This window comes from Oncorhynchus mykiss, chromosome 5 (assembly GCF_013265735.2).
Source record: "Oncorhynchus mykiss isolate Arlee chromosome 5, USDA_OmykA_1.1, whole genome shotgun sequence".
Lineage (NCBI taxonomy): Eukaryota > Metazoa > Chordata > Actinopteri > Salmoniformes > Salmonidae > Oncorhynchus > Oncorhynchus mykiss.
Window position 1 is genome coordinate 54,033,101 of NC_048569.1, and position 24,993 is coordinate 54,058,093.

The following is a 24,993-nucleotide window of genomic DNA, read 5'->3' on the forward strand; positions in this document are numbered from 1 at the left end:
TTTTATAGTGTTGGAAAAAACACCAGACCACTCCTGTGTTAATTGTCCCGGGTAATCATGGTACAGTGATGAGGAGCCATATAAAGATCATTATGATCGATAGTGCCATTTATGATTAAAATATATATATATAAAGAGCTCTGATGATAAATCGTGTGGAAGCATAATTTCCGTAGTTTGTTTTTTGTCTCCTTCTTTCCAAAGAGTGTGTATTGACGGTGTGTTTCGTGATGGGGGTGTGATTTGTGAAAAGGCAGCGGTATGACGGAGGCTTATGAGCCCTCAGGACCAATGAAAATGACATCCATTTTATATGGACTTGTAAATATTGTACGATCCACGCTTCTGGAGAACAGGAAATGTGTCTGTATGAAATGTGGTCCTAAAAGTATTGCTACATTCAGATCTAAGTTGCAGTGGTCGCATTGTTCTCCACTTTCAAAGCTGTAGAAGTGGAGGCCAGCTTTCAAAGTGGGGTGTAAACGCAGTCGGGAAACATGAGCTATATCACATGATGATGACACATTCATTGTTGTGAAACTACGATGAAGTGGAAGAATGGCTTCTTTTCACGTCTGTCATTGATGGAGAGGTTTGATATCTCTTTATCTAATAGTGAAAAAGGGGAGATTGCTCATAAGAGAGCCTAGTGATTAGTCTTGGTTAAGATCCTCCAGCTGATGTTCCGAATCATTATAAACAGTCTATAGAGACATGCTGGCGTGAGAACTGTAGTGTTGTAATCTTTGGCCAAGTAAATGTTTGTTTAATCCTATCGGTCCCGAGATTCCTAGCAAAAATTGGCTTTTCATGTGTCTGACTTCCATTTATCTGCATGTCTAGCCCTTATATTTAGCCTCACAATTAAGTATTTCACCATTTTCTTTTCAGGACAACCAGGGCTACAAGTAGAACACAAAACGATTTGACATAAACAGTTGCATTCATGTGTTTTATTGACAAATGTTAATAACAAAATAAGGTCGGCCAGAGCAAACAAATTAAGTATGAATCCTGTAAGTTGAGAAATGATTTGCTCACTGAGAAATGAAAATCCAATTGTGTGGAATTTGGAGTTTGTGACAGCAACTATGTGAGCTTATTACATTACAATAGACACTATGTCTTGGGATTTCCTATGATCTTTATGTAGAAGAACCCTTTACCCTCTAATGATTTGTGTAGCTTGTGAGCATCAAGGAGCCGAACATGTTACATGTGCGTGTTCGTTATCAGCTTTTCATAGATAGCTTTTAATACACTACATGACCAAAAGTATGTGGACACCTGCTAGTCGAACATCTCATTCCAAAATCATGGGCATTAATAAGGAGTTGGTCCCCCCTTTTCTGCTAAAACAGTCAAGTTCTTCCATACCGATCTCGACAAACAATTTCTGTATGGACTTCCTCAAACTGTTGCCACAAAGTTGGAAGTACAGAATCATCTAGAATGTAATTGTATGCTGTAGCGTTAATAAAAACAATGGACGATCAACTATTCCCCAGGCGTGTCTGAACGAGACGATAGGAGAAGATAGCAATAGGAATATATAAAAAAGTTATCATACTGTTTATTTTGTAAGGACATTCCTGTTATAGATGCTATAAATATGTTTTCATTTCTCGGCAATACCAGACAAACTTGGTTTTGGGGTGCAATGTCCCTTTAATTTCTAGATGTATTTATATTCAAAATTCCAATGACAACAAGTCTCAGCTTCTTTTTTCTTCAATTGCTAAAGTCTCTAGCTATTCCTTTCATTTGTTGTTGTTTTGTCGTTCTTGTGCAAGAGTCCTAAATGACAATACCAACATTTAGGACCTTTACAGAGGCCACATCCTGGATAACACCAGAAAATAAACACTAATGTTCTTTCTAATGTTCTTGTGATGTCTGAGCAGGCAACTGCAAGAGCATGTTATACCAGCGATCATGTCATTGTCCACAATGCACCAAAAGGGAGGGGTGTTCCATCTTTCTACCGATAACTGAACTCATGGATCCCTGAGCCATAATAATATAAAAAAAATTTGTTGTTGTTCACCGATCTCACTTGTTAAGTTATTGTAACTGCCAGACATATCACTGGACGTTTAATACCAGGTGCATGAGGGTCAATGTGAAAGGCACGTTCAAATAAAGGTCAGATGCATCCTGGCCCAAAGACCAAGTAAACAATTCTGTCAAGAACCCTACAATTTGAAACAGAACAGGATCAAAAAGGAGACTCTTTTCCAGTCCATTTGGTTTTGTCGAGTTTGAATTGCTTCACTTTCTGTTGTCCAACAGTCCAAGATTGGAATGCGTTTGGGTTCTCAAGGGACAAATTTAGTTTGCCAGCGATTTTGAAACCCAGTCAGCTACAGATTGGGAAATTCAATATAGGCTTTGCTAAGACATTGAGGAAAGGATTTTGCATGCACTCTTTTCCCTAAAACTTGTGTTGTTTTTCCGAAATTGTAGGGGTTATGAGGTGCAGACGGAATTGGAATAACCCTCTGAACGATTGCTTTTCTCAATCCTCATGGTCTTCCCGACAGCATACTCTTGAGTGAAATATAGTTGTGTGTGTGTCTGTCACATGCGGATGTTTGGATTATGGTGTATCATCCAATTGGTAGACATTTTCCTTTGTCGTGCACTACTTTTGACCAGGGCCCATGGTGTTCTGGTCAAAAGTAGTAGACTATAGGGAATAGGATGTCATTTGGGATACAGCCCTGCTTGCAGCTTCCTTATTGAGTGTCCTAACAGCAGAAACCTCAGAAATGGTTCCCTCAACATGCTCTTCTATAATAATTGCAAATATGCTGTGCTTGAATATTTTTTTATTGTTCAGTACTGCAGTGCATTATTACCATCGTCATCCTTCAATATGTTTTCATTGTGTGAAATCGTTCAAGTGCCAAATTAAATGCAATGTAGACAATGACAGTGAAAGACATATAGAAACGACCATGGTGGGACCGTCTCAAAAATGTAATATTGACAAAGCAAATAATATTTAGTGAGATGAATTCACACACTTCATCAGATGAGAACTTTAAGAAAAATAATTGAATATTTCAGAATTATTGTGAATAATTATATACATTTCAATAAATAGGTGCATTCAATATTAAATTAAGGTTTTCTTAAAAATACATGATACATGAAAATAAAATGCTAATCTATTTCATAAAACCAATCAAATCTGTCAACATTTTCATATACAGTATCAACAACAAAAATAAAAATACTATAAACAATTACAATACTATGTTCTTAATGTGACTGCTGCAAATTGAAGGCACTTCCTTGGCAAAACATAGACCCCTCTCAATATTTTGAACCTGAAACACACAGCAAAATCAAATTACAAACATTTACATATTTTTCGAATGTAATTTTAAATTCTTTACATTCTCAGTTTCTAAAATAGGCAACATATATATATATATATATATATATAAATAATAGTTTTTTTTTTTTTAAATGAGGTAGAATATGAACAGTTTGAGCTGCCCTTCCGTATTTCCTTATTAGGGACTAAATGTTAAAGGGCACTTCATGACTTATTTCCTAAAGAGCTGGATGAATCAATCGATGATTCACCTAATAAGTCCCTCATGACACCCCAGTGGCAGTAGTCCTCTCATTATGGTTCTGACTAGAACACATTCTCTGAATGACTGGAGAGAGGGAAAAACTGCTAATGTGCCAGCCCCCTCAATTTTCCAATCAAATGAATTCCAATGACACTCCAACTAAAGTGGTGCTTGTAATGGGTGCTTCATTCATGTTAGACCATTTAAAGGCCGTTAAATTCCATCAACTGACATGGAGTCAGTTCTAAGTGAGCCTGACCACAAATGTAGGCCACAGATATCCTCATCCCTGCTGTCGTCAGCCTCGTCAGGTGGAGGCAATAGACAAGTGTAACAAAGGGTTATCAACTTAACCACAATGACGATCTAGCATATTAGCTGGACCAAGACAACCAGGTCCTTCCTTTTTCATTGTCTGACCAAGTGGTGAGTAGCTTACATTGTGTGACTGACAGCTTGTTAAGACACTTGGTCGCGGTTTAAAATTATCCTCTTTTTACGGTTGAACTTTTTTTAAATCTAGGCAATGCTCATTGTACATACGCGGGCCCTAACTTAATCGCTCACATGTAACTTTGTCATGACCTTCAACGTAAAATGATTTCAGCTCGACAAATACTTGCTCTCATCTTTTTTGAGTTTTCCAAAAGAATAAGCCAGACTATAAATAATCAAGCATAAATGTATTTTGCCGAACGTATATTACATTAGGACCTCTTATTCGATGGAATACCATTGGAATGACAAAGGGGTCCAATAGCATTATCTTTAAGAATATATGAATGTCGGACAGAAACTCCGGCAACACATGGATCTGATTATGTGAACATGAGGTTTTTTTTTTCCAAGCCTTACAGATCACTTGCAGATGTTAGACACAAATTAGAATAATGTTGACACAGCAACAACATAGCTCTCTCTCTTCCTGTGATTAGTATCACAAATAACAACTATACTCTGGTGGAGCTGTACAGCATGTGAATCTCCATCCACACTACACATGTATTTTCAATACATAGCACCTTTTTGTTGTGTGTGTGTATCTAGAACCAAAAAGGGTTCTTCTTCTAAGTGGACAGCTACAGAACCCGTTTGGAAACCTTTTAGTTACGAGGAAAATATTACCGGATTGCTCCTTGTCAATCTTTACAGTTAAATATTCACAATATAAATAAGATAATGTCAATCATTTATATGTATCATTACTTGTCGAACAAGGAGTCATACAATGCTCGACCAAGTGTACTAATCAACATAAAGCCTAAATATGCAAATCTAACCCCTGTGACAGTTTAACGCCTAAAAAGAAAGTATACTCACATGCAATGTCTACAATTGTGTGCAGAGTGGACTCATTGCTAGCCGTGTTAGCAATCTTGCACATCTTTTGTAGTCTGTAAAATGATAAAGAAAACAGTTAATCACTTTAAAAAATAAAATAATACAAATACTGAGCTATATTGTATGCTCAAAGTAATGGGGAAATTATATTAATTTATACTAATACAATTGCTCAGAGAAATATTTTTATTTTTTACAATTCAATTAAAAAAATCCCCAAAAGGGGTTCAAAATTATTGCCACCCGGTTTCAGTACTCCAGCACTCTATCCTTGCAAGGAAAACAACACTGAACCTTAAAAAAAGAGTGGAGAAGACATTGGGAGGTGATCTTAGACCATTCCTCCATACAGAATCTTTCAAGATTCTTGATGTCCTTCGTCTGCGCTTATGGACGGCCCTCCTCGATTCAAACCACAAGTTTTCAATGGGTTTCAAATCCAGAGACTTTAATTAATTCATTTTATTTCACCTTTATTTAACTAGGCAAGTCAGTTAAGAACAAAATTGTTATTTACAATGACGGCCTACCCCGGCCAAACCCTAACGACGCTGGGCCAATTGTGCGCCGCCCTATGGGACTCCCAATCATGGCCGGTTGTGATACATCCTGGAATCAAACCAGGGTCAACTGAGATGGCCATTGCAAAATGTTGATTTAGTTGTCAATTAATCATTTCTTTGTGGATTTTGTGCTTGGGGTTACTGTCTTGCTAGAAGATCCACTTGCGGACAAGTGTCAACCTCCTGGCAGAGTCAACCAGGTTGTTGGCTAAAATGTCCTGGCACTTGGTAAAGTTCATAATGCTGTTGAACTTAAAAAGGGTTACAGGACCAGTGGAAGCAAAATAGCCCCATATCATCAAAGATGCGCCACTACTTTTTTTAACCATAGGTATGAGGTACTTTTCTGCATATGCTTCCTTTTTTCAATGCCAAACCCACCACTGGTGTGCGTGGCCAAAGAGCTATATTTCCATGTCATTTGACCATAGCACCGCCTGGAGTTCAGAGAGTAGAAGTGTGCGGTGGGGGTCGGGATTTGAATCCCAGCATACACAGTCGACATGTGTGCCAGAGGTGGTAGCATTAACCACGAGACCAGCCTATGCGACAATACTGTTTTATCTTCATTTGAATATAATATGTTTTTACAGCTGTTCCGAATATATGCAACAACAAAAACATGCAATTTTAAAAATCAGAAGGACATTCAAGTCTAGCCAGTCAACGTTTTAAAATCATCCAAGAGAGAGTATTTCACAATTTCTCCCTCCCTGGCCTAAGCACCACCCTGGAGACCAGGGGAATAGGGAGGCTAAAGAGAGAGGGCCTTCTATGATACTTGTGTCTTTTTTTCAATAGGAAAGGGGTTGTTGGTGAGCAAAGCCAACACACTGTAACGGACGACCAGTGTTTCACTAAACTGAGTTTCAGTAGTCTACGAGGCTGTTGTGGTTTGCTTTATTGACAAAAACAAAAAAGAAGAGAGCAAAACTCAATGCTCTAATTCACTGGTCCACAATGGTGGCAGGGCTGCTGCTCAGACAGTTCAGTTCAGGCAGCCATCTGAGAAACTAACATACAATCTGGGAACATACTATCGGAGGCTATTCGCTACTTACTGTCTGATGTCATCTGTCCCTTTTCCAAGAAAACTACAATGACAACATGATTGTTCAGTAGATCCGCTAAATTGATATTTATATAATGGCACATGCTGTGGAACACTGACATGTTATAGGCTTTGATTCAAGTGTCCACTTATTGCTTCTGTTCAAAGACAAGTGAATCTATTGTTCAGTTTGTGTAAAAAAACGGTGAATGTGAGGTCATCGAAGAGAGTTTGGCTAACGTTAGAGCAAGACACCATGTTATGTCACCAAGGCATTCAATTCAGTCATAATGAGTATTTGGGTTCTAGCTCAAACAGATCTGGGACCAGGCTACAATAAAGTGTCGTAAGGCAGCCAGAAACATGGTATATATGACTATCAGAAACCCAACCTTACTGATCACAAATATAGATACACACAGTATTATGATATTAAAAATGAATACATACATGCTGGTTTTGAACAATCCCTTGTGTTGTGATAGAGTCGATGAAAATGTGTTCTACATTCCGATGAGAACTTGACTGGTCCTGCTTAAAAAGAAAGGTTCTTATCAGGGAACAAACAAAAAAAAATGAATGTGTTCCATTTAATTTCTTCATTTTTTTACATTTTATTAACAGAACTGAAGTTAATTTTCTATTAGCAACATCATCAAAAGAAAAACAATATTTTTGGACAAGCATGCAAAGCATTATCTAGCAGTCAAGATATCCTTTTTTCACCAAGGCAGAGCTCCAACTATGCTAATTACAAACGAAGCTCTCTCTCACTAACTACATTGATATGCATATTTACCGATTTAGGGGTATGCCAATTTGTTGTTTAGGAGTTATTTATGATGCACTGTCCATATAAAAGAAACATCCTCTCACTGTCAACTGCGTTTATTTTCAGCAAACTTAACGTGTAAATATTTGTATGAACATAACTAGATTAAATAACTGAGACATAAACTGAACAAATTCCACAGACATGTGACTAACAAAAAATGTATAATGTGTCCCTGAACAAAGGAGTGGGGGTCAAAATTAAAAGTAACAGTCAGTATCTGGTGTGGCCACCAGCTGCATTAAGTACTACAGTGCATCTCCTCTTCATGGACTGCACCAGATTTGCCAGTTCTTGCTGTGAGATGTTACCCCACTCTTCCACCAAGGCATCTGCAAGTTCCCGGACATTTCTGGGGGGAATGGCCCTAGCCCTCACCCTCCGATCCAACAGGTCCCAGACGTGATCAATGGGATTGAGATCCGGGTTCTTCGCTGGCCATGACAGAGCACTGACATTCCTGTCTTGCAGGAAATCACACACAGAACAAGCAGTATGGCTGGTGGCATTGTCATGCTGGAGGGTCTTGTCAGGATGAGCCTGCAGGAAGGGTACCACATGAGGGAGGAGGATGTCTTCCCTGTAACGCACAGCGTTGAGATTGCCTGCAATGACAACAAGCTCAGTCCGATGATGCAGTGACACACCGCCCCAGACCATGACGGACCCTCCACCTCCAAAAAGACCCCGCTCCAGAGATCCGGGGCCGGGTGTGACGCTCATTCCTTTCACAATAAACGCGAATCTGACCATCACCCCTGGTGTGACAAAACCGCGACTCGTCAGTGAAGAGCACTTTTTGCCAGTCCTGTCTGTTCCAGCGACCGTGGGTTTGTGCCCATAGGTGACGTTGTTGCTTGTAATGTCTGGTGAGGACCTGCCTTACAACAGGCCTACAAGCCCTCAGTCCAGCCTCTCTCAGCCTATTGCGGACAGTCTGAGGACTGATGGAGGGATTGTGCGTTCCTGGTGTAACTCGGGTAGTTGTTGCCATCCTGTACCTGTCCCATAGGTGTGATGTTCGGATGTACCAATCCTGTGCAGGTGTTGTTACACGTGGTCTGCCACTGCGAGGACGATCAGCTGTCCGTCCTGCCTCCCTGTAGCGCTCTCTTAGGCATCTCACAGTACGGACATTGCAATTTATTGTCCTGGCCACATCTGCAATCCTCATGCCTCCTTGCAGCATGCCTAAGGCACATTCACGCAGATAAGCAGGGACCCTGGGCATCTATATTTTGGTGTTTTTCAGAGTCAGTAGAAAGGCCTCTTTAGTCTCCTAAGTTTTCATAACTGTGACCTTAATTGCATACCGTCTGTAAGCTCTTAGTGTCTTAACGACCGTTCCACAGGTGCATGTTCATTAATTGTTTATGGTTCATTGAAAAAGCATGGGAAACAGTGTTTAAACACTTTACAATGAAGATCTGTAAAGTTATTTGGATTTTTACGAATTTTCTTTGAAAGACAGGGTCCTGAAAAAGGAATGTTTCTTTTTTTGCTGAGTTTAGTTAGGCTGATTATATATTTCACTCATGTTGTAAATTGTATTACATCACATTTTATGTATGTTTCTGCAGATATACCAAGATGTTCAAATAAATCTAAACCTAGCTCTGCTCAGACTCAAGAATCATTGCTCCACTGGTCCATGACATCTTAAAAGGACTCAGACAATAGACTTAATGATCACTCCTAAGTACTTCTGGGCCTTTAGCGAGCCTCCGGATAACAGATTTTCACACCAATTCCTGAAGTCTGTTTTGAGGTCCTGCGACAAATAATCCGCTTAACATTACATTGCCTTCAACTTTACCCTGGCTATTTCTGTCGGAGTAATGTGCTCACTTCTCTCCCCTATGGCCATCAGCAATTCATTTAACGGCAACTTTCTCCAGCAAATCTGTGAGGCCCATCCCGGGCAATAACATAGTTCTAGGGATAACATTGAATTAGGGTCTCTGACACCATGATTGGACTTTGGAAAGCTACTTGATTAGGCATTAAGGAGGTAGGACTCAGAAATTAGGGGTAATGTGGATTCAGCTCACAGAGCCGAGAGTCTTCCCCTGCCAAACTAAATAGCTCTACATGGATTTATAATATTTGTAGCTGGTCTAATGTGTGCAGGGCTGTATGTATCAAGGCTCTCAGAGTAGAAGTGCCGATTTAGGATCAGTTTGGCCTCTTAGATCCCAATGACAGTACATGGACAGAGGGGACCTGATCCTAGACTCCTACTCGAAGAGGCTTGAAACACATGGCCACAGATGTAAGGTGAGATTGATCCAGAAACAAATGGTCAAAATTGAATGTTGACGGAACATTTTTTTTATATCAGTTTTCTTACCTGTGAAATGCTTTATGAACTTGTCTTTCAGGTTTACATCTCTTGGGACAATATCTACAAAAAAGAAGAAGAAGAAAATAAAAGTAACCCATCTGTGAAACCTCTTAGCATTAAAAGGAGAATCCACTCAGACACAAGTTTGATGTCTTTTTGTTCTTCTTTTCTCCGCCAGTCCCACTGTTGATAAAGTCCCAAAATGTTTTGCATGTCAGCAGTAAAGTTTTCCAAGATATTGGACTTTCAAGAAGCAAAGTGTCACCGACCACATGATGATGAGTTTTTTTTTACCACACTGCCGGACGCCCCTGTCTTCCATTTCATCAACAAAACTAAAACAAAAATAAAATGGCGCAAGAGGGGGGAATAGTGGTGCTGTTTCCCCCTATATGGATTTCAGCTTTAAGATGACCTATTACTAAAAGGTTCATGTTTAAATATTACAACATTTAAAGTAAGGCCATGTAAATACCAACAAAGACCCATCACACCTGTGCTTATAATATGAAGTAATAGGCCTATACATTTTCTAGCTTGGATGAGAGCTGATGGAATAATACAACTATGAGTTCTTAAGTATTTTGATTAGATTTTTTATTTACACTGAGTATACCAAACATTAGGAACACCTTCCTAATATTGAGTTGCCCTCAGAACAGTCTTAATTCGTCGGGGCATGGACTATACAAGGTGTCAAAAGCATTCCACAGGGATGCTGGCCCATGTTGACTCCAATGCTCCAATGTGTCAAATTGGCTGGATGTCCTTTGGGTAGTGGACCATCGTTGATACACACAGGAAACTGTTGAGCGTGAAAAACCCAGCAACAGTGCAGTTCTTGATACAAACCGGTGCGCCTGGCACCTACTACCATATCCCGTTCAAAGGCACTTTTGTCTTGCCCATTCACCCTCTGAATGGCACACACACACAATCCATGTCTCAATTGTCTCAAGGTCGTAGAAATCCTTCTTTAACCTGTCTCAGTACAGTACAGTAGAGCACAGAACAGTGAAGAAAAGTAGAGTATAGGTCAGTACAATGCAGCACTGTACAGTAGAGTTTAGTACAGCACAGTAGAGGACACTATAGTAGAGTGCAGTGTAATTTACTGTATTGTACTGTACTGACCTCTGTTGTCCCCTTCTGTTCTTTACTGTACTGAAATGAACCATTTTCTACTCTGCTATACTGAATTCCACTGTGCAATGCTTTACATCTGTACTTTTCTTTGAATAAATGTGTTTTTGTAAAATGTTCAGTGGAAATGGTTAGAAGCAGTCCTTGTGCATAGGTGGTTTGTTTAACTTTGCAAGCAATGGTTTTTGTTTGGCGTACATTTTAAACTGAATATTGGAGCCTCAGCGTCATTCTGTTACCGTGGAATTGCCCATACACCGATTTCCTCACAACTGAAGACAAGCCAACAGGCTTGGAGGCTCATTGCACACATTCTGTAGCTCAGCCAAGCCCATCCTCTCTACAAACATGCAAAGCACACAGGTGTCAGACGCATTCAGGCTAACAGTGCAAGGAGATTATAGCCCGGCAGTTCTAATGCTTATCAATGTCATAAGAATAATTCCGTGCAGCTAGTTGCTGTGCTAATTTTACCAGACTGGACTGAGGAATGAACAGTACTCTCTGATGCAGAAATCACAGAAGATGATCGGTTCAATTACGAACCACTACAGTAAGCTTAGGCAATGCGTTTGAAGTCCCGACATACCACTGGGCACTATGGAAAACAACGACTCATCACTCCAATATAAAAAGATGAACAGGCTATTGGTCTTTACGTAAGGGGAATAAGGGTCCTGAAACCTTAACCTGGCTCCAATCCAGATCAGATGTGAGTTGTGTAAGTGTTCAAATGGCCGGTAAATGCTAACACTAACCGGTAGGACATCAAACTTATTGCCTAAGTCCAATAATATTGCCTTGGAGATGCTGGAGATGTCTGAATTACCTGATGGTCAGGAAATAGAGATACCTAGTGCACCTTGGCAAAGAGAACGGAAACTGTGTGCAGGAGGTATTTCCCTTTCCTTCCTTGCGTGCAAAACATGGACAATCTAGTGTGACTGTGGGTCTTAAGGAATGGCGCACGCACCACTTGCTAATGTGCAGCCTTTTGACTTCCTCACAAGGTACTCTCTGTCTGGCCAGCAGCCTGTGTAGTTCTCTTGCCTGTTACACAGTTGGTCTGTGACGCTGCTTTGACAACATTGGGCGGGGATGTCCCAATAAAGCCTCTGACTAACCCTCGACACGACATTTGACCGGAATATTAACGCGGCATTTCCAAAAATAAAAAAAATAAAAAATATTTTGGATGGTAACAGACAGTCTGAGGGAATGTGTAGCATTGCTCACCCAATTGCACAGATTAGTATGAAGGAATTACTCGTATGGCTCAGTTTCAGTTAGCATATGCTATTTTGTAATGTCTTAAAAGGCACTGTAACACCACCCTTCCTCTCACAATGACTTCAAAGATATATCAAAGCCGTGCACATTTCTTTCAAAGGCAATGAGTAATGCTTCTACCAGGCACAGAATGACAAATTGAATCAATTGGCTCTAAATGTATGAAAGACTTCCCGTTCAGTACTTCTGACCACATTCCAAAAGCCCAACACAAATCACATGGATTCTATTGTTCCACTTGAGCAAAAAAAGGCTTTCACATTAACATAGTCTTTCCATCTTACACGTGAAATGAAGTCAGTGAATGTGGTGAAAATGGCTGTGTGATCACAGCTGACTAAACTGTGTGCCACGTGAGTGTCCTGGTCTCACATCACCTGTGATGCATCCCTGTGACGCTCACCACTGGCTGTCCAAGAAGCTGGAGGAGGCGGATCATTCGTGGTTTGAGATTCCGCAATGTGTCCTGAACTGAATGAATCATTCACAAGTTTAGTATGCTAATGAGCCTCCGCCCCTGGGCAACTTGGTTGGTGATGCCATTGATAATCTTTTGTTATGATGCGGTGATACGATACCTCACTAGCCAAGTGAGAGGATGGATTGTGGCTCTTTCAGGGTGCCAATAGGGAACTGCAATATAGATTCACAATTCATAGACTATCACATCAGAGACAGAAATACAGATAATGAATTGTAATGTAGAGCCTGTTGAATCAATTGCTGATATTGTCACATCCCCAAATAGTGAAGCATACTAGCATCGATTGCATTTGTAAAAAATTGTTTGTTTGTAAAATAGTCATAATTTATTGACAACTCTCACCTCTTCAAATCATAAAGTGTGCCATTTCCTACATGGAAAAGGACAAGTAATCATGAACAAAAGGCAACAGTAGCAGACATATTGATACAGACCAGAGGCAGCTGTCACACCCCAGTGAAATAGGGATTACAGTTTCATCATGGCCTAAAAATAAATCTTATCAGCTTACCTATGGGTCTACTGTTATCCAGCCTAGGAACATATAAAGGCTTTTCTCCAGAGGAGAACCTCATCTCTTGGGCTGTAGGGAAGAGGCCACTGTTATAGCGCCTGGAGACTGAAGGCTTGTCCCCTGATTGGCTGTCTCCGATAACCTGTAAAATAAGGTCCAGCAGGGTCCTTCTCCCTTTCTGCTTCACTTCCTTGCTGTCCATGCACTGGCTCGAGGTGATCAGCATAAGGATTATACTCAAAAGTATGTGCCATTTCCTTTCTGCCTGCATGGCTTTTCTGACTGGGTAAACGAGCAAACACAAATCAAGTTAGATACAGTGCTGGAAAGAAACAAATGGTGTCCAATCACAAGGTGTGAGTAAGTGCAAAGTGACTGCATACTTCTATCACCCCCAAAAGGATGGGCATAACATTAATAGTGGTGGAAACAGTGAGAAGTAGTCTATTAAATGAAGCATACAAGTGAACATATACTCTGAATGACATTAGGGTAATAAATGCAACTATGAGTAAGATATTTTGTTACTTCGAATAATCTAATTTAGAGGGAATAAAAATGTAGCCAACAAAACAATTGCAAATTCCTCAACATGGTGTTTGTCATACTACTATACAAAGCCACAGTAATGCTGATATATTGATCTAATATAATAAAACAAGGTGTGGTGTCTTCAATTCAAACAGGTGTGAGAACATTTGCTTTGGGGCAATTCCATGATAATGGAATTATGCTAAAACTCAAGATTTTTCACTTTTAAATGTATACCAAACAAAAAATTCAAAGTTTAGCATACCATACAACTCTCTTGGCATACATTTTAAAGTGAAAAAATCTGAGTCTCTGCGTAATTCCATTGCCCTTTGATGAATAGTAACTGTCAAGTGATGATGACAGTAGTCTACTTATACAAAGCAAATGAATAACATGGACATAGAAATCTATCTCAAACTTACTTGGATAACAAAGTCAAACTTACTTTAAGTTACTAAAGGATCCTTATGTCCTGAAAAGTGGACACGAGTTGTCTGTATCAAATCTCTCTAGGCGTTGTCGGTTGTGTAGCTTATTGAGCGAAGATTCCGTTGTCTGCAGCCGGTCTTGAAATCATACGTCCCGTTTTATACGTTCAGCGAGGTTCTAATACAATCGATTTCGAGTGGGTGGAAGGCAACTGTTGATATCTTTGGTTTAATTTATTCCATGGTGGTCGCTACCTTTGGCATGCGCCCCTCCTTTACGTCCAAACCCATCACTGAAAGTGGGCTAAGAACACCACTTCACTTCTTATTCCTGCTTAGGTAAAACAATGTTGCAATGTCAAGTTTGGATGGGAAGGATTAATGCTGAGATTTCCATTGGGGAAAATATCATCCGAAGCGCGCAACGGCGGGTGAAATAAGTTTCCAAAATTGCAAGACCTGTTCAATGCAGAGTTGTTTAGTGGCATATGGGCTTGACCCTGACCTATGTCGGCTAATTGTAGTGTCTTTGTTTTTGTTCATGGATGTCCAAGTCTTGTGACTGCCTAAGCGCAGCAGAGAATGCGCTTTCAAGAACAGCCCTCGGACTGTTTCGAGCACTTGAGTTCAAGATCTCATTTTTTTCTTCTAACTGTTTTTAAAGTAAGAAAATCAGGTGGTTTGGTGGTCTTGGACAATTAAGAGAGTGTTGATACATGTCGCCTATTTTTATGAATTTGTTACAGAGTAGGCCCAAATGGAGTAATGATGACGAATCGAATATTTATTGAGTGATTTTTGTACACATGCGTGTCATGATATGCTGTCAGGAAAATGTAAACTATGTGATAGCCTAATATTTATGTTCTCCCTCGGTGTTATGATGGTGACATATTTGATAGTGCTATACCTTCATCTCTCATGTATGGCTTTGCATTGATCCAATGTATAGGCTTATGAGTCATAGTTGTGACTGGGTGTAAATTACATTGCAATGGAAAGCAATCCATAATACTAGGAATATATAGGGCTATATCTATGAATCATGCATCAGCACAGGGCATCAGTTGAAATATGGCATACAGACATCAAAATGCAAACTCTTTCACATCATATCCATTCAAATCTGATCCTCTCAAAATATCATGCACTACTAGGGCCATTATGCGGATCATGATGCTGATGTTGAGCTTAGCTTCATATTCTCTCCTCAAAATGTGTAGCCCTCATAACAATAGAGTAAAACTGCATTGTCATTTTATAATGCAGTACAGTAACGAAACACCTACTTCAAAACATGTTTCATACCAGGTTGTTATAATGCATAGCCTTAAAGCCTAATAAAACATAAAAATAAACAAATATTTTAAAGTTAAAAGAATGTTGAACATCATTAGTCAAAGTAGTCTTTAAAATCGCACATAGCTTTCAGAGAAATAATGTCATCTGGTGGCCTGATAATTACGTTGCAGCCCTCGAGGCTCAGCCTGGCTCAGTCAGTAGCCAGCTAGGGCTAGACTACACTCTCAGATGGGGCCTGAAAATGGTGAAAAGCACCAAAATAGACTACAAATTTTAAATATCTTTTGGATAATTTAGTATAGGCTACAAAATACATTACAATTTTCTATAATTAATAATCGCCAAAATACTCACTTTCACTCGTCAAAAATGTCATTTTACTTTTACTCATCCTGCTATTGTTACAATGCTATTCACACATAATTAATTTGAAACCGTTTGTCATTTCTTCAAAATTGTGACAGTGAGGCAACAGGTTCATCCGCGTCAAAGATCCCACGTGGGCTGCTTCCGGAGCTCGTCAGTTGCTATGGGAACAAACGGGACACAAATAAAAAAAGTTGTAGACTGCCTTGAGTTTATCAAGCTAGCTATGTAGCTAACGATGTTTGTGCAAACTGCTAACTGCCAGGATTTTTTTTTTGTATTAGTTAGCAAACATTGAATTCAAAAGGCGTCATTGGCTACATAGAGATAGTTGCATCATGTCTCACAGGTTTGTAACGTTAATTGACTTCAGTTAGCTGGCTAGCAAGCTAACTTTAGCTATTAATTTAGCTATGTTTACTTTATGTTGCCTGAACTTCTGTCAATTAACAAACCACCTGTCCATCAAACTAGCTAGTAGCAGATTTTGCATACCATAATTTTCTTAATAGACAAATATCAATATGATAGACCTAATGGAAGCCTTTTATCAATGTTATGGACATGATCATACTATTGATGGCAGTTGGGAATTCTTAGTTTTTACTCATTTCCGAAGTGCAAGCAAATTCAACTGATTTAATTGTCATGCTAAATATCCTTCCAATGACTGTCTCTCTTCCAGTACATACAACAAACTGTGGGCTGATGCCCAGGTCGAGTTGAACTCCCTTCTGACTCAGGAGTTCCCTGCTCAGCCTCCTCGCCCAGAGAAGGACCGAGTGGTGTTCTTCCAATGCCTGGCCACCCTCTACGTGCGCTATGTGCAGATCTTCAGGCAGCTGGAGGAGGCCTATGACCAGGTGGTTCATCCCCAGAAGAGGAAAGTGATCCGGGAGGTCCTGGATGGCGTGATGGGGCGGGTGCTGGAACTCAAGAATGAGATGGTGGAGAAAGAGTTCTCTGAGTACCATTACATGGACGACGTCATCCAGGACTTGAAGCTCACGCCTGTAAGTTCACCCCCCCTTCCCCCTTTTTGTTAATGAAAGTTGATAAGAAGTCTCCTACAGCAGGGGTTCTCAAACTGGGGGTCCCAAAAATGTTTTTAGGGGTTGCAAGTGTGAATGGGACAAATACATATTTTTCATAGATATTTAAATAGGCTACATATATTGCACCAAATGGTTGTCTCAAAAACATCTCATCTGTGCTTCAGAACCAAAAAGTTGCGTGTCTTGATTGTTGACCAATGACAAGTCATCAGCTTTGGCGCCAAAGACTAGCACACATATCCAGATTTTCTTGCTTAATTTTCTCTTGTTTTGCCTGACAAAAACAGAGTAGACCTACCCATATAAAATACAGTTTAAAAAATCTACTATGGAGGCATCTTTGCCAGAACAATAATAGGCTACCTGGCAATTTGATTGATACTTTTCATATTTCAGATAGACTGTAACTGAAAGCGGTAATTTATATGGTAATTTTAGTATTATCAACAGTAAAAATAACTCTAAAATGTTTAACTGTAAATTATGGTGGATTGTGGGAGAAAAATTGTATTTTGAATGGTATTGTAATTACACCCAACAGAATACAGTACCGAACCATATCTTTGGAGTGCCCAAAACCTTTTGACCACACTGTAACAAAAATAGGTACAGAATGTTACTGTAAATTACAAAGAAACTTTGGTTCAACAGTACATTACTGAAAAGTTAACAGTAATGTACTGTTAAACCAAAGTTTCTTTATAGTGTATGGTAACATACTGTAACTTTTTTTACAGTAAATTGCAGGTAACTGGATGCTAGTAAGGTACCATAAAAACAACAGGATTTTTTTTTACAATGCACTAGTGAGCACATGGCATTGTTTTTCCGACTCATTAACATATTTTGAGGTGTGCCTTGCAAGAAGCTATATTTGTTGCACCCGTGAGTGAGAACGCTATACTAATTGAACTCTTATGTGGTTATAGTGCCTCATCAATTTAAATGTATGGGGACAGATTGGAGTCTTAAACCTTAAATAGTTGAGCGTTTTGCTATGTCCTTTTGGTCTGTTTTTCCCTGAAGTCGCTGCCAGTTTGGAAGCCTTTGTTAAGGTCTCTAGAATAGCTATTCCCAATATGGTGCTCTGCTTTTGGGCTATGGTCAAAAGTTGTGGCCTATGTAGGGAACAGGGTGCTGTTTTGGTGTGTAGCCCATGTTTAATTTACTGTAATAAAATGTCACAGTATCTTTTTTGGACATAATGCATCTCATACCTCATCACAGGAGGACATTGAGATCCCCATCCCTCGATATTTCCTCAGTGAACGCAGCAAGGTGTTGCAGGAGAGACGGAATATGCTCTCCAACATCCTCAACCTCATCGAGGTAGTAGAGCGACCCAAAGTGAGTTTTTCTATACCACGTAACATTAGACTTGGTGTTATTACATGCAACTACACAGCAATTACACATAGCTACACAGTAACTAGCTAAGATATCATCTTCAGTTTATCACAGAACCATGTTTATGTGACCAATAACATTGGGTTTGATTTGATTTGAGAAACTTCCTTTCAATATAATAATTCAATGCCAGTTAGCAGATACTTTGGTCCAAAGCGACTCACATTAGAGTGAGTGTGTACATTAAAGTATGTGAACCCAGCGGGAATCGAACCCACGACTCTGGCATTGCTAGATACTTACCTACTGAGCCACACAGGACCACCTTTAATACTCCATGTTGTGTTGGGCCCCTAGCCTGTAGGAGTGCGTGCACTGAACCTGGAGGAAGCCATAAAGATCATCCAGGTGTCAGAGAGGGCCCGTCAGGGTCGCCTGAGGGCCAAGTTCATGAGGGAGATCCAGCGCGATGAGGAAAGGCAGAGGAGGGCCAAGGACAGGGACCTGGGGGCAGCGGCCATCGACACGGCGGTGGTTCGCATCCAGAAGGTATGGTCAAGCCTGTCAAAGTCAGATACTGTACCTTCAATCAGTCCAAGACCATAGGTCTCACACTCGCTAGGTAAATGAGGCTGCTTAGTCCAGACTATACGTCACTGGTATAGCCAAGTGATGATGTGGAGCATATTGGGAGAATACTCTGAAATCAGAGGTCTTTATCTAGCCTGCTGTAGTTATTGTTATTGCTAGCCTTTGTAAGAATGCTCTGTGAGTGTCAGTCATTAAAGACACCATACAATAGTTGAACAAAGGTGCTACTTTTCTCTTTTCCAGGTGTGGAAGGGTTATGTGCAGAGGAAAAGAACAAAGAGGGAGCGAGAGGAGGAGATGATATTTTTGGGCATGGTGAGTCGGTTTGATAAGCTCTATCTGTAACGTTTCTATAGTGTAGTGCGTATTGTAAGCTACCAGCAGATGGAGCCGTAGGATTCCTTTATGATGTTCCGGGGAGAAGTTTTCCCTATGTACAGATCTAGGATCAGATACAGCTCCCCCAATCCTAACCTTAACCATCAGTGGGGGAAATTCTAAACTGACCCAAGATCAGTGTCTAGGGGCACCATCACCCTACTCCGCTTGGTGACAGCCTCATCCACCACAGCAGTGGTCTCACCTTTTCCTCCTGTACCCTCAGGCCATGGAGCCCAGACACACCCAGCCCTGTCCTGCCATAACAGCTGCCCTGGCCAACGAGGCCCGTCGGAGAGGCAAGCAGGAGGAGCATGAGGAGGACTACCAGAAGTCCATTGTGGCCATCACAGACAAACTCAGAGAGGTGGAGGGGCCCGACATGAGGGAGACCATGAAGGACCAGATCAGACAGTGGTTCATCGAATGCCAGTGAGTTTATTACAGGGAGATGGCTGTGAATCACGACAGTGATTATGTTAGGAGAATGTTTGTTCACACAGTCATTATATTATTCCATATTAGATGGAAATAATGGGGTGACATTGTCATAGCAGTGAAATGCATACTGTACATGACAATATGCAGCTGATGGTAATATGTTTGGATGTTAGTGATGCAACAGGAACTTTCCCTGACTACCCAGAGGAGGAGGATGGAGGCTCGACTCTCATCTTTGCGGAGAAAACACCTCAACAGGTATTCATCAATGAATCCATCTTCTGGTGTGAGATGGTAGTAATACACGCAGATTGACTTACAGTAAGCGGGTGTGCTGTCTTTAAGTTAATGGAGGAACTAGCAGCGAAAGATGAGGAGGACGCCAACAAAAGCACGAAAGGGAAGGAGGAGAAGAAGGACAAAGGGAAGAAAGACAAGGGAAAGGGAGGAGATGAGGTACGTGAAAGACTTTGGAATAGATAACCATGGTCAACGAGATGCTTTTACTCTGTCCGATCAATGACTATAGCTTTGTTGAACCACAGGAGGAGGAATCTGGGCTAAAGATGCTACCGTCTGCTTTCCTAGGAGAACTGGAAGTAGGACACAAGACCTTTGGTGGTAAGAGAAACGTATAACGGCATCCAAAGCATCGCAATGTTTTGGAGTTTATTCTTATTCTCTGGCAGACAAGGACCTTATAGATGTAGTGTGTTTTCTTATGTATCAATAGTCTACAGTACATTGAAAGTAGATGTTTGTATGACTGACAGAGGTGTGGCAGAATCGTACCGAGTCCAAGAACTTCAGCCAGAGGCACGAGGCTGAGCTGATCAAGGAGGAGAAGAGGAAGGAGATTGAGGTGGAGATCAGGTTGCAGGTGAGATCAATTATTCTGTCACTCTGAGAAGTAAGGCAGGCCAGGTAGCCTTGCTTTTACCACTGCACTGAGTGGATAAAAGTAAGGTAAATATTATAGGGATACTTCAAGATTTTTGCCTGCTTAACTTGTAGATACCATTTGTATGTCTCTGTGTGCAGTTTGAAGGAAGTTGCTAATGAGCGTTAGCGCAATGACTGGAAGTCTATGGCAACTGCCAGCATGCTAGTAGATAGCATAGACTTCCATGCATTGCGCTAATGCTAGTTAGCATTGAATCGCGAAACTACCTCTAACTTCCTTCATACTGGATGCAGAGAGAAACTCATGGATACCATTTTTATATCTGACTCTTGGGAAGTAGATAAGGGGCTTCATTGCCCAAATCCTGAACTATCCCTTTAATGTTGTTTATAAGGTAAACATATAGGCTACTGAGTGAGCTGTTGTGCTTGACACAGGTGGATGAGCTGATGAGGCAGGAGCTGGCTAACTGGAAACTGGCCGTGGATAAAGATAAGGGTGGCAAAGCCAAGGGAGGCGCAAAGGTAACAAACAGGAGGGAACATTTATCTATGACGATATTTCAATAATACCTTTATGTTTGGTATCTGTTTACTTGAGAAGTGTGCTGATGGCATTTATTTTGCTGCTTAGAAAAAGAAAGGGTCGAAAAGTGGAAAGAAGAAAAAGAAAGACAAAGATCTGACAGCTGATAGGTGAGACCAGACTCATCTACATTTCTCCCAGAGGGATAGGCCATTTGAGCTTTTTACCATTTACTTTTACGCATGGAATGTACATGACAGGTGCTTTAGAATTTGAATGGCACAACATACAACAATGCTTTAGATCTGAAAAAAAAGCAATTTTTGAAATATGTAAATATTTGCATCCTATAGGAATATTGAGTCTCTGTATCAGGAACTGGTGGAACAGGGCTTGTTGAAACAATCAGATAACGTTAAACTGCAGGATTATTTAGGTAAGCATTACTGTTTGGTCCCTCCTGTCTGTAGATACGCACTACCTTTACCAATTACCTTCAGGTTAAGGTCTATTTTCTAACCTCTCTTTTCTCCTCTGAAACCACTTTAAAATGTGCTAAATCATTTTGTGCACACATCATTTTGTACAGACTGCCATTAATCATAATATAAGTGCTGTTATGTATTGTAGACAAAAAGGACAGCTCGATAAGTGTGCAAATACTGCCCTCACCTGGCTAGTGCTTGGCAAAATAATATTGAGGACAAACTAATGCATATTTTAGGGAGATCCCATATTCATGAATCAAGATGGTAAATGTTTACGTTCATCTTTTCTTCAGCTTTTTTAAATGCTCTCCCCAGATTTGATCAGCCTGACAGCTTCTCTCTCCTGTGTCCCAGGCGACTATAGCTATCTGGGGACGACGTTAAGGCAAACTGACATTGAGCCCATGCCTTCGCTATCTGACGTGAGACAAGTTATAGCTCTGTACGCCGTCTTACCTTTAGGTACGTTTGGAACATCTGGAGTTGTCCTCAGATGATAAGAGTCTCACAGAATTAGAGACGTTAATCCTTAATACCAATACAATTGAATTTGTCTTGTGATTGATTTAAACTTGCTAGATTGTCTTTGTTTAGAATATACCGGCCGTTTTCAGCTAGACATTTATTCTGGAAGTTTCTAAAGGTTCTAGCTACAGTAAGTTCTGAATGTTGCTTGTAGGTTCTCAGGTGGTCCATGAGAAGGCTCCTCTGGTGAAGGCCATCCTGCTGGCAGGGCCCGCGGGCGTAGGCAAGAAGATGCTGGTCCATGCCATCTGCCAGGAGACGGGCGCCAACCTATTTGATCTGTCACCTCTGAACCTGGCAGGGAAATACCCCGGCAAGAGTGGCCTGGCCATGATGCTCCACATGGTGTTCAAGGTAACACACGATGTAATGAAAAACTACCCCATTTTGAGAGTTTTGATTTGTTGATTATGTTGACATTTTCAATTGACTGATGGTTCTGAAGTAGATGTCCAGTCATTTGTTTGGTCACTCGATCATTCATTAATTTGTTCATTCATTCTGTTTGTAGGTTGCCAGACTGTTGCAGCCATCAGTGGTGTGGATTGGAGATACAGAGAAAATGTTTTACAAGAAAGTACCGAAGGAGGAAAAAGAGGTATTCATTCATACCCATGAGTTACTAGCTTAGGTTATACCATTTTCTATAATGCTAGGGTAAGAGAAGATATCTCAATTCTTAAGTCCAAACAATGTTCTCATGTACAGTTAGATCCAAAACGCTTGAAGAAAGACTTGCCCAAGATCCTCAAATCGATCAAAGGGGAAGATCGCGTTCTAGTCGTGGGAACGACTCATGATCCGTTCAATGCCGACCTCAAATCACTATGCAAGGTGTACAGCAAAATTATCCTCATTCCACGTCCTGACTACGCCTCACGATATGGTAAGAATGTATCTCCCAGTTGTTGACATAAGCATTAATGAACTGCTTATGTATGTACTGCCTGTGAATGTGTTATGCATGCATGCTTATGAATGTGTTATGAAGTCTTATTGTAGGCACCCTTCAAGTGCTAATGGTCAAATCTATGCTCTTCCCTTAGTAATGTGGAGGCAGTTGATCAAGAAGAACGGAGGACAGGTGACGGCTGCCTTGGACCTGAGCTCCTTGGCCAAGATCTCTGATGGCTACACGCAGGGTCATATGGTGCAGGTGGTGCGCAGCATACTGACAGAGCGCCGCATCCAGCAGCTGGCCAAGAGACCCCTGGGCGCCGCCGAGTTTGTGGCCCCGCTGGCCAAGATCGACCCTGTGTTTCAGGACGAGGAGGAGGCCCTGAAGGTAAATTATGAAATGTTTTATACTTAGCTTTTTTAAAATCTTAGTTTGTTGATGCTGATTGCATTTTCTCCACATGAAAGGTGTTTGACATAAAGACTTTGATGATGAACATTTGTTTACAGAATTGGTATGCTAAAACTCCTCTGGGTAAGAAGCGAGCCAAGGCTGCCTCAGGAAAGGAGGGAGAGGAGGAGGCACCGACAAAGGGAGGCAAAGATGCCAAGAAGAAAGGGAAGAAGTAAATCAAACAACGTCTTACCTTGACTGAACGCAACACAAAGAAAAACTGAGGTGGACACCAATAACATTTGCGCACCAGTTTCCTTGAAGTTATTGTATTTTAAATGAATCTGTATAATTTATTTCATTTTCTCTTCATGCACTGTCATTTTCTGTTCATGAATATGTCACATGGGCCAAACTGCTATTGGAGGGTTGCTTAAAGCAGAAAGTCAGGGGCATCCTGTAGTGGGTAGTGATATTTGTCATGTGTATATAGTATATACAGCCTCACAGCCTATTATAAACACCTCACATGCGACTCATAGTAACACTAAGTAATAAGCCTATTCAAATGTTTATCTGACTCCATGAAGAGGATTTAACAATATGCAAGAACACTATCGTTGAGTTACGAATAGGCAATCAAGAAATGTCTGAGAATGGAATTCTAAATACTATCAGGTTACAGGTAAGACCCAAATGCAGACTGTGTTGAAGTAACAATGTTTATTACAGCAACAGGGGCAGACAAACAACAGGTCAAGGCAGGCAGGGGTCGATAATCCAGAGTAGTGGGCAACAGTACAGGACCGCAGGCAGGGTCCGGGGCAGGCAGGCGGGCTCAGAGTCAGGACAGGCAAGGGTCAAAACCAGAAGGGCAAGAAAAAGAGACGTGAAAAGCAGGAGCTGAGACAAAACGCTGGTTGACTAGACAAACAAGACAAACTGGCAACAGACAAACAGAGAACACAGGTATAAGTACCCAGGAGATAATGGGGAAGATGGGCGACACCTGGAGGGGGGTGGAGACGAGCACAAGGACAGGTGAAACAGATCAGGGTGTGACAGTACCCCCCCCCCCCCCCCCCCCCTCTAGGAGACCTAGCACCTCTCCTCCGGGCCATAACCCTCCCAGTCAACCAGGTACTGGAATCCCCTGCAATTTCCAAGCCCCCAGGAAGACGTCCCGTGGCAGGCAGAGACGATTTCAGGCAATGAGTGTGGCAGAACGGGCTCCAGCCCATGATGGCACCAGTAGACCAGTCAATCGAGTGATTGTATTGCTGGAGCCAAGAGAATCCCAATACTCCAGGAACCTGTGGAGACTCAATTAGCAGGAATTTGATCGTCTCGCTGTGATTCCTCGAAAATCGTAGGTTGATGGGGGTGGTGTTGTGGGTGACCCGGCCTATAGAGCGCCCATCCAGCGCTCACATTCAAGGGAATGGAGAGGGGTTGAGTGGGGATGCCCAGCTCGGACGACCAGGGTAACGTCCATAAGACTCACATTGGCCCCCGAGTCGATGAGTATCTGGAGAGACTTAGACTGGTCACCCCACAGCAGGGTGGGATGGAGAGGGGGGCAAGTAAGGGGAGAAGCAAAATTGTCCTTAAGACCCACCAGAGTACTCATTCCTACAAATGAGCTAGGTCTCTTGAAGGGACAGGT

General features: G+C 41.2%; 1 protein-coding gene and 1 long non-coding RNA gene across 3 annotated transcripts; one reads left to right on the plus strand and one right to left on the minus strand.

The window, feature by feature from the left end:
* Window positions 1–1,402: 1,402 nt before the first annotated feature.
* LOC110524044 lies at window positions 1,403–14,920 on the minus strand. Of its 2 annotated transcripts, XR_002473527.2 has the most exons (7): window positions 14,132–14,920; window positions 13,150–13,434; window positions 12,981–13,008; window positions 9,728–9,781; window positions 6,996–7,076; window positions 4,911–4,984; window positions 1,403–3,335 (listed from the first exon to the last, which is right to left on the minus strand). It is a non-coding gene; the product is annotated as an uncharacterized LOC110524044 (long non-coding RNA). The 2 variants fall into 2 exon arrangements; XR_002473526.2 differs by lacking the exon at window positions 12,981–13,008.
* A 1,018-nt stretch (window positions 14,921–15,938) lies between these two features.
* On the plus strand, window positions 15,939–24,275 carry zgc:153738 (uncharacterized protein LOC558115 homolog). The gene is made up of 19 exons (XM_021603340.2): window positions 15,939–16,131; window positions 16,468–16,795; window positions 18,065–18,184; window positions 18,542–18,733; window positions 19,019–19,090; window positions 19,380–19,585; window positions 19,768–19,852; window positions 19,940–20,050; window positions 20,140–20,215; window positions 20,368–20,474; window positions 20,936–21,022; window positions 21,132–21,193; window positions 21,377–21,459; window positions 21,866–21,973; window positions 22,191–22,390; window positions 22,548–22,634; window positions 22,745–22,922; window positions 23,083–23,321; window positions 23,444–24,275. The coding sequence occupies exons 1-19, from the start codon at window positions 16,121–16,123 to the stop codon at window positions 23,561–23,563; spliced, it is 2,472 nt and encodes an 823-aa protein (XP_021459015.2). The 5' UTR covers window positions 15,939–16,120; the 3' UTR covers window positions 23,564–24,275.
* Window positions 24,276–24,993: the final 718 nt, after the last annotated feature.